This window comes from Natrix helvetica (assembly GCF_964273705.1).
Source record: "Natrix helvetica genome assembly, chromosome: 4".
Classification (NCBI taxonomy): Eukaryota; Metazoa; Chordata; class Lepidosauria; order Squamata; family Natricidae; genus Natrix; species Natrix helvetica.
The window spans coordinates 135,041,520-135,051,926 of NC_138550.1; the positions used below are offsets into that span (position 1 = coordinate 135,041,520).

Sequence of the window (10,407 nt, forward strand, 5' to 3'; positions counted from 1 at the left end):
CTTTCAGAATGGAAAGTCATAATCCATACCATCTCTTTCTGTTACTTAGATAAGAATATATAGCTTGAATTTAAAAGCAACCACTATAAAAGCCAACTTTAATGGAATTGGATGGGCAAAGGAATAAACAGCTAAATATAGTCTTTCTAGACTATATAGTGAAATCCATTTCTCTATCATTGATTACTGTCCAATAACCCATGTTTTTGCTTAAAATTCAAAAGCAAATTGAGTTAAGAAAAAAATAAATAATGGTTGTCCTGCCAACTGTCACATTAAAGAGCTACATAAACAAAATGTAATATTATTAGATGCAACTTGAACATTAGAAAGACTGTAAAATGTTTTTTAAATTGCATTATAGAGCAGAAAACATTTTTTTACCTTTTTTTGTAAGAACAATTTTGTGCCTTGAATTTGGTGAACTGTATTAGTAGAATGTTGTAAAGGTGAACTTCTACCTCTATATCTAAATGTATATCATTTGTTTGTAAATTTGTTTTAAAAATTGTGACTTTTTTTTAGAATGTCATGTTAAATACTGACCAACTTTTGTGGTTATTAAAATTATCCACTTGTTCTTTAAGACATAACTTGGTCGGATTTTTAAAATGTTGTCCAGGTTTGAGGTACTTTTTTATACTAATTATGTTCCATATCAACACAGGACATTATGTGTTTTTATATTCTGTTCGTATGGTAGTAACAGTATCAAAAAATATAGTTGTAGTTGATGACTTGGCCTGTTCAATTCTGATATTTTCACCATTTCCAGTGACCTTTAGAGGAGCAGTGCATTTGTTTCAGAAGGCATTATTTATGGGAGGATAGCTTTAGTATGCACTGCTGTTCAATTCTCTACAATATGGATTCTGTTGCATATATATTCCATAAAATTCAGATCAAAGATTTAAAAACAAGAAGCAGCTGTAGAAAACTACTGAAATGATACACTCTTCCAGAAAAAAGGAATTATTGGACACAATGCTGTATATTTTAAACACTTCTTCTGGCCACATAAAGAACTATATTCTGCTATCCAATAAATAATCAAAATTAGTTAAGACATGTATGATGGGAATTACTTTTCCCAGCTTTGGTTCCAGTATGCCTATTACTGGTTCCAGTATGCCTATTAACCTCTGTCACTGGAAGCTTTCATAATCATGCCTGTTCTACAACATGATTTTTACAAGAATAAACTACTGATACACAACTAAACTACTGATATAGTAGGATTATTCTGATATGGTTTACTATATCTCTATTAGGACACACAAGAGAGATTACCTTCTGAATAATCTACAGCACTTGTTGGTTTAAAAATACTGAATCTCTGTCTAAAAAGAGGGAAAACCCTTCTCAACCCAGTGCTAATCAAATACAAATGTATTTCTTAAGGTAACAGTTCAAAGAGATTGTAAAAAAAAGATGGCTATATGTTAAATGAATATTCAAAGCAACCAATATTTTAATGCATAAAAAGTAGCTAACAAATTGTGAAAGGAGTACCTGTAAGAATTTTATATTCAAAGTATATCCAATTGTTTGAAGAATGGAGATTAATAGGAATAGAGAGCTGGAAGTGACCAGCTGCCAGCTTCTAATTCATTTCTTCTATTACATGGAATTAATACTTGATTCACACATTATATGAAGCCATAGTCTGATTAACTATAAATTGACTAAACCTGTTGATTATATTTACAAATGCGTTAAAATCAGAGTTGGGCAACTTGTAACGTTAGCTGTGTAATTGGCTATTGAAGTCCTGTTTTTTTCTAATAGTTGCAAGAGTCATTTCCAACTACCTTGATATATTTCAGTTTTCACTATTTTGAAATGGAAACCACATGGAAGCTGTAGCCCAATTTAAAATGCATTTAAATTCTTATCTTAGTCAAATCCTTAGAAACATATGAAATCCACTCCCTTGAAATCATTAAGAGCAGCATCCTGGACAAAGCCATAACCACTATCTCCATGAGAGCATTAGTACCTTGCTTACATAAAAGTTCTCTACAGCAGGTTTTCTATTGTCCCAGCAGATTTTAAGCTAGTCTCCATCCCATTTTGGAGAATAACAAGTATACCAGTTTCCATGTTCTTTTTCACACATTATTCACATCAAGGTAGAACTTGGAAGGTTGTATGAGAGAAATGTTTAAAGTCTCTTGCCAGATGCATCTTGATGATTATGATTGACAAAGTCACAGATCCAAACAACAAATTGTTTTCTGGAATTCCCCAAAAATAAATATCATATTTTTTACATATATATTTATCCTTTTAAAGAATTTAAAACAATATTAACAAATAACCTACATAATCTACAAGGATCATGGATCACTAAAATTGTTTGATTGTATTTTAAAAGTGCCCATGTAAAATAAAATCATATAATATATGTATTTGTGTTACAACCCCTGGTATGGAATAACCCAGGTTCAAATCCCAGTAAGGGTATGGCTAGCTGATGAGAGCTAAATAGCTTGAAATAGATCTATACTAGTCTCCCTTTATTTATTTATCAGCACAAATACAACACAAATATAAAAAGGCAACATTAAAAATAAAAGTATGGTTTTCTGCCTGGATGGTCCTCTGTAATGAGACGAAGGACAGAAAGGGGGAGTAGTGCGCTCCCTCCCATATTTGGGCATACCAGGGGTTGTAACACACACACACACACACACACACACATACATGTGTGTGTTATATTTGTGCTGATAAATAAATAAAGGGAGACTAGTATAGATCTATTTCAAGCTATTTAAATATGTATGTATGTGTATATGTATATGTATTTGTTGTTACAACCCCTGGTATGCCCAAATATGGGAGGGAACTCACTACTCCCTCTTTCTGTCTATCGGCTCACTGCAGGAGACCATCCAGACAGAAAACCATATTTTTAATGTTGCCTTTTTATATTTATTTATTTATCAGCACAAATACAACACACACACACACACACACACACACACACACACATCTGGTCTTGTTGTATTTGGGTCCTTTCCCATGCAAGATTGAGATTGTCTTGGCAACGTTTCGGCAAGGTCTCACTCACTATCTTCAGGCTGGGCTTTGGCTTAAAGTGTGGCCAGAGCTGCCTTCTTTCTATAAATGGCAGCTCTGGCCACGCTTTAAGCCAAAAACCCAGCCTGAAGATGGCGAGTGAGACCTATGCAACACAAATGTAACAAAGGCAACATAAAAAATGGCTTTCTGCCTGGATGGCTCCTAGGGTGAGCCGAAAGACAGAAAAGGCAAGCAGTATGCTCCCTCCCATATTTCGGCACACCAGGGGTTATGACACAATTCATACATACATACATACATACATACATACATACATACATACATACATACATACATTTGTTCATGCTGGTTCCTCTGTAATAATGGCGTTAAAAAGTGATTTGTTCCACTAGATTTTTCTTTCCACAAAAGGTTGCTTTTTTCTGCAGAAAAAGGTTGGAAATTGATCCAAGTATGGAATTTCCAATTTTGGAATGTGTTGACAGTATCATCTATTTATTGTTAAACTTGCATGCCACCCAACCTTTCCCCCCTCCCCAATTGGGTTGCTCACAACAATCAAATTTAAAATATTATATTTAAAAGAAAAGGGGGGAACCTAAAGTTGGCAACAATGAAAGAATCAAGGAATCCCACTTTCACTTACCAAAGGCCTGGATGAAGAGCCAGGTTTACATGGCCCTTCTAAGTAACAACTGAGCTGGGCCCTCTGGATCTTAAGGAACCTCATTCCAAGGGATAGTTACTGTTACAGAGGGTGCTACTTTGGGGATCCTGATAGATTGCATTGTTTAATTGAAGGACCCTAGAATTTGCAAGTCTGAATTGGCTGGCTACACACAAAATATAGCACATATCTGTCACAGTGAATGAAAACAGTCACAGCCCATTTTGCAAAAATTCATACCAAATGTAAGTCTAAAAAATAAGATGTTTGGACAGTAACCAGATAGCATGTAACGAGGAAGCACAGTATCAATCTTTGGAACTATATTTGCAATATTTGCATTATTTAAGGACAGGGCCTCCACTTCTACTCTCAACCCTAGCACAGAAAATTTACTTATTCTTTGACTTTTATATAATCTTCACCCCAAACACACCTATCAAACAAAGTCCACTCAGAGTTTTTTTTAAAATTGTTACTACAATATTGAATTAAATAATAAACTGAAAAGCACACAATCTCCCCAACATCCACATTAAGCTTCCCTTATTGACATTTCTTTATAATCAATTAACTTGAAGAAAGTTTGCCCCATTGCTTAAAAGTATCAGTACATTCTTTTCTTTACAGAAGAAATGAGTGCATGTAATGGAGTACCATGCAAATAGACTATGTAGCATTTCAGAAATCCTGGAAACAGTTATTTAACACAGCTTCCAATTGAAACGTGTAGATATCTGTTCATGATGACTGGTTATCCTCTCCATCTGTGATTGTTTCGTTGATTGGTGACCAAAGCTGAATCAAAAGAATTAGGCAATTCCTTGAAATCACAAAAGACAGATCTACAGCTGCATTGAAAAGCAGGACAGTTTCTCTGCCACACACAGAAAAATTAAAATGAGTAATGTACCTTAAAAAAATATAGATACTATATCATTAACAAATAGATAAAAGGAAATAGCCAAACTGATTTAACACTTTTCAGGGACACATACATACCATTACATAAGACAGTGACTATACTATATTTTTTCATATTTATACTTAGTGTTTACTTCACGCACTGAATCTGCCAGATGACTGAATTAATAACTCCTTCCTAGATTTTAATTTGACATGTAGTTTAAGATGGGGAATGTTATGCCAAATCTTTGGAGCATTTTATTCAAACTTTAGACCACTGTGATTCAGAACGAAAGTCAAGGTATGTGGCTGCCCAGACTAAAATGATGTCTAAACACTAACATTACCACAAATTGATATAATTCTACTCTTGGTGCCTAGTTAACAATGAAACTATTTGATATTCCCTCATCTCCTCCTGATGAATCATAATGTGTGTTTGTAGAGTATTTTTTACGTTGGTCAAGAACCATTATAACTAAAGTTTGAGAAGAATAGTTTACCCCAAAAGGCTGACAAAGAGAAAAGAATTTCTAAATGTGATTGTATAAATACTTAACTGTAAGTTAAGATTTAAATGACTTGAGACTGGATATTTATTTATGCCAACTACACAGAGTATACCTTATTTTGAGAAGATCTGGAGGATTGTGCTGTAAACCTTTGAGTCTTCCTATTCTGCCCTCATAATTTTCATTTTCTATAGATACTAGACCTATAAATGGGTTGAGAGTCAATCTTGAGTCTAAAAAAAATAAAATATTTTAAAAAGCCATAAATATGGCCATGAGAGCCCTATTAAAGATCACTGGAAGTGTCATGACAGCTATAATCTTACTTCCTGGTTACACTTCAGCTAAACTCTTCTGGAAATCCTATAGTTCTGTTGCCATATTCCATTCCAAAATTTTATTTTAAAAGAATAAGAGAGACATGGATGTAGCAGAGGTAGTAATTCTCCAACTTCAGCTTCCTTTAATAACATTTGAACCGGAGTTTAGTAGCAGTTTCAGAATAGAAAGAACTTACAGTACTATACACTTGCATAGATTTTGTACTAGTTTAATTGCAGTAAATCTCGGTAATTATAGTCTGCTAGTTACTCTGTCTCTCTTTCACACACACCTGGCACATACAGTCACACAATTCCAGTGAGATGCCCAAACTCTAAAAAGGGGCAATGATTGTTACACCAGGTGAAATCTATAAACTTTAGCCATCTCTTTTTGAATGATAGAACCTTGTATGCTCGGTTTCTTTATCACAAGAAGAACCTGTATCAAACCTACATTAATTAAATAAAACCATTGTTTCAGTCTGGAGGCTTGTAAAAAGAAAAATGCAACATATTTGTGCGCACCGAACCGGCAGTCATGCCAGGAACAACCCACCCCTGCTTAATGGCTATCTGAAGAACTCACTTCTTTTTCCACATCTTAATTAATCAGTGGAATGACTTTCCTGCAGAAGTTCTGGGTACTGTAACACTGGAGGTTTTTAAGAAACGATCACACTGAGCTATTTGTCTGAAATGGTATCGTTTCCTGCTTGAGCAGGGAGTTGCACTAGAAGACTTCCCAGGTCCCTTCCAACTCTGTTTTTATGTTAATCCCAAACTTTTTTAAAACATGGATTACATCTGCTAATTTTTATATTTAATTTATGCCCAGTTTGGATCCTGTTATGAAATAAACTGATTTAATTTTCAATATAATTATAATGGAACATTAATGCATATGTGGGACTAGGTTTTTTTTTTAAGACAGGAGAGATTCATACTTTTGCATTTTTTTTGACTTCTCCTCTACACTTCTTATGTCTATTTTCATGTACAGTAATAAAAAATTAACTGATCATTAAGACATCAGTTACACTGCTGAGTACTCACAATTGGAAGATCTTTCTAAAATTATCTTTAAACTGAATACTTATAAAGAATATGAAAGTGATCATGCTGGTCTTTTTTTTTTGAAATTTCTTCCTAAATAAGCTACTAAATGCAGCAGAGATAAGCACCATGCAAGACAATTGAAACAACAAGTAATGAATAATAAATCCTTAAAGACCATAGGACATTCAAATGGAGAAGTATAGACCAACGGATTTGTTTTGGTTGCCCTGCATCATATTGTTAAGTCTTGGGTATTTGGAGAAAAGTCTCGCCATAAGATAGAAGTAGTTCCATACGATATAGGGCAGTGATGGCGAACCTATGGCACGCGTGCCACAGGTGGCACGCGGAGCCATTTGTCAGGGCATGCACGTGCTGGCCAGCTGAGTTCACCATTTTTAAAAGCCATTTTTCGCCCTCCCCAGGTTCCAGAAGCTTTATAGGAGCATGGGGAGGGCGAAAAGAGCCTCCCCCCTCAGAGGCCCTCCGGAGGCTGCAGGGACCGTCCGGAGGCTTCCCTGAAGCCTTCTGAATGCTTAAAACAACCCTCCGAGCAACTTTCAGTTTGCTCAGAGGGTCGTTTTAAGTGCTCCGAGGGCTTCAGGGAAGCCTCCGGACGATCCCTGAAGCCTCCGGGGAGGCGGGGGAGGCTCTTTTCGTCCTCCCCAGGCTCCTATAAAGCCTCTGGAGCCTGGGGAGGACAAAAAAAAGCATGTAAAAATGGGGGGGACCGCCTTTTGTGCGCGCATGCGCACGGGGGGTCGTGCATTGCATTATGGGTGCGGCACGCACGCACACGATCCCCCTGCGCTCCCTCCACTTGTGGCACGCCAGCCAAAAAAGGTTCGCCATCGCTGATATAGGGCTTTATAATACAAGTTGAGCCCTACAAATTGGGCAAGAAGTACAGTTAAAGCTGGTGAAATAGTTCAGAAAAGTACAAAGTGTTCAAATTCAGTTTGAACCCTTGCTAATCTTATAAAACTATGTGCTTTTTAGCAGCCACTTATTGAGTGAAAAATGTCTCATTAAAAAAAGTTAGGAAAGAAGATCAAACAAACTTAAAGTAGATGTATGAAGTATATAAATATACTTTAAAATATATTATATATAATATATTAAAAATAGATTTAAAGCATATAGATGTAAAACAGTAAAGCTGAAAAACAGGTTATATTTGATATAACTTTTCAAAATCTATCATGTTGTATTCTCTTTCAAATGTGACCACAATATGGGTGCACCATAGATTTGTATAAGGCATTACAATGTTGACAGCCTCATTTCCCATTCCCAAGGATGCCTAAAATAAAATTTCCTTTCGGACACCTTCTGAGAGTGACCCATTATAGTCCCCATGAACTTTTTTTCTGGTTAGTTAGTTAACCCAGGCTCCACCTGTATACATAAAGTTAGGCAGCTTTCTCTGAGGTGTATCACTTTCACTTACCTAAACTCAATTGTATTTGCCCTTTGCTTGTATTTGTGTGTGTGTGCCCCACTTTCTGACATCTGTTGACTTCCTGGATAAGTGTGTACTTTTGATTACAATATCTTGGTAGAGGTTTGTCAGGGCCTCCTTCCTGGGGCTGTGAAAAATTAACTGGTCCAAAGACACCCAAATGGATTCATGTCCAAGGTGAGAATCATTAAAGCCTGGTTTCTAGCCTAGTGCCTTTAAATGCTTCACCAAATTGGATCTGTTGGTTGTTGGAAAGCATTCTGGAATAAGATCCTTCTGGATAATTTCAGTCAATCCTGAATACAATCCTGAATAGTTTGATTGCATCCATCAAATTTCCAGCTCTCTTGCTTATTTCAAAATTAAGGCAATTTAGGAAGGTTCCAGTATCCTTATTTCTTCCACGGAGAAAAAATATATCCCTCCATTATTTTTAATATTTTATGCTTTCCTTTTTTAATCAGATCTGTTTTTAATCAAAGATCTTTAAAAGGACAAATCCTCTAATCCATAATCAAATTTATGCAAGAGCCTTTTCTTAGGAACTTTATCAAAGGCTTTTTGAAAATACAAGAGTACAGTAACTGCAAGCTCGCTATCCATATGCCTAATGAAGTTCAAAAAATTGGTAAGGCAGAATTTATCTTTGCAGGAATCATGTTGATTTTCTTTTAACGTTTTTTCTTCTTAATGCTTAGCTTTTCTTTTGTGTAATTTCCACCAATTTTCTAGAAACAATTTTCTAATCTACAAATTCCTGGATCAATTCTAGATCTCTTTTAGAAACTGGTATAACGATACCTATCTTCTAACTCAATTTTAGAGGCTTTTTTTTTTTTTTTTTTTTTGCTTTCAGGCAGTGGTATCAACCTCTGTAAGAATTGTTGTGTGTCAACTTATTCATACAAAGGGAGAGAGTTTTTATCACGCTTCCATGATTGTCATCTTGGCTTTTTGACACTACCACCTCCCTATAGGACCAGGGCCATCTTAACAGCATTATGGGCCTCCAGGCAAAGCAGCGTACTGGGGCCCCTACGACAACTACTCACAGGAATAAAAATGTAAATGGTCGATAAAGTTAAACATATTTGCATGTTAGCATTAATTTAAAAATGCAATAAAATTTAGTAAATATGTTGCTGTATTTATATGATACGAGGTGCACTGAAGGGTTAACATACACGGATTAGTATGGGGCCCCTATGGCCCACCATTGAGAACTCTTGGATGGATGTCTTCCAGTGACGTGCAGTCAGGGGAGGCAGGGGAGGCACAGCCTCACCACTGTCATCATGAAAAGAAAAAAAATGTAAAGGGAAATAAGGTGAGAGCTGAGGTCAGACTGAGCTAGTTGCTGCCTGAGCCTGCCTCACCGTGGATGACTGCTTAACTGCTTAAAAAAGCCTCTAAAAAGCGCCCTCTACTATGAGGCAGGAGAACTGCATGCCGCTCCTACGTCAGGAATTTTTAGGCTTTTAACCCTTAAGTTAAGCAAGGGTTAAAAGCCTAAAAATTCCTGACATAGCGGAGGCACCCAGGTCTCCTGCCTCATAGTAGAGGGCGCTCGTTTGGACGGGGCTTCTTCAGAGAAGCTTTGTTTGTTTTTGTGTGTGTGTGTGTGTGTGTGTGTGTGTGTGTGTGTGTGTGTCTGTTTGAGAGAGAGTTTGTTTGAGTGAGAGAGGGAAGGGGGTAGGAGAGGCAGGGAGGGCAGCCCGGCTTACCCTCCGAGGCCGTGGAAGAGAGTTTTGCCCTTTGCTGGTGAACGTGGTCTCATTTCACACCCGAAGCTTTCCCGTTTCTTCTCCATTCTTTTGCTTTCCGCAAAAACAGGGACGCGCTTTGGGAAGGTGGGAGCCCGGAGGAGCCCACCGGCACCTGCACCGCCCGTTCTGGAAGCCGAACTTACGCCCATCATGGAGGAATCCTACCCCGGGCTGGCTTTCAGAGACGTGAAAGGCTCTTTCCTCAGGTGGGCATCTTTTCCAATGAAACAGATCGAGACAGGAAGATCATTTTATTACATTTGAATGTTCTGACTAAAACGGATTCTCTCATTCAAAGAGGAAACCCAAAGACCACCTTTCCGTCCCTTTTATCAAAGAAAATGCAAGAGAAAAGCTGATTGGACAGGGCAAAAATAACTCCTCCTTTGCACTGTAAATCAGGTACATGGAATTAAACACTACAATCCAACTTGTGTGTATGTGTGTGTTTGAGAGAGGGGGGAGGGAGGGAGAGAGGGAGGAAGGAGGGGAAGGGAGAAGAAAAAGAAAAAGAAAGAAGGAAAACAAATGCTGTCGCTTTAAATCAGAACTGAGCATGCCTGGCTGTGGAATTCTGGGAGTTGAAGTCCACAAGCCTAAAAAAATTGCTGCCTCACCAGCCATAAACCTCACCACACGTCACTGATGTCTTCAGATCTCATTATTAACA

At 37.2% G+C, this 10,407-nt stretch overlaps 1 protein-coding gene across 2 annotated transcripts in view; it reads left to right on the plus strand.

Moving 5' to 3' along the window:
- RDH10 (retinol dehydrogenase 10) overlaps positions 1–10,141 on the plus strand; it is a 40,353-nt gene extending 30,212 nt beyond the window's left edge. Inside the window, exons 7-8 of one of the 2 annotated variants that reach the window (XM_081951733.1) lie at positions 8,828–9,035; positions 9,805–10,141. In XM_081951733.1, the coding sequence (XP_081807859.1) occupies positions 8,828–9,035; positions 9,805–10,096 (500 nt within the window). In that variant the 3' untranslated portion in view covers positions 10,097–10,141. Of the gene's footprint in view, positions 1–49; positions 594–8,827; positions 9,036–9,804 lie in introns of those variants that run through there. The other variant, XM_081951735.1, reaches the window with a different exon arrangement.
- The last annotated feature ends 266 nt before the right edge of the window (positions 10,142–10,407 follow it).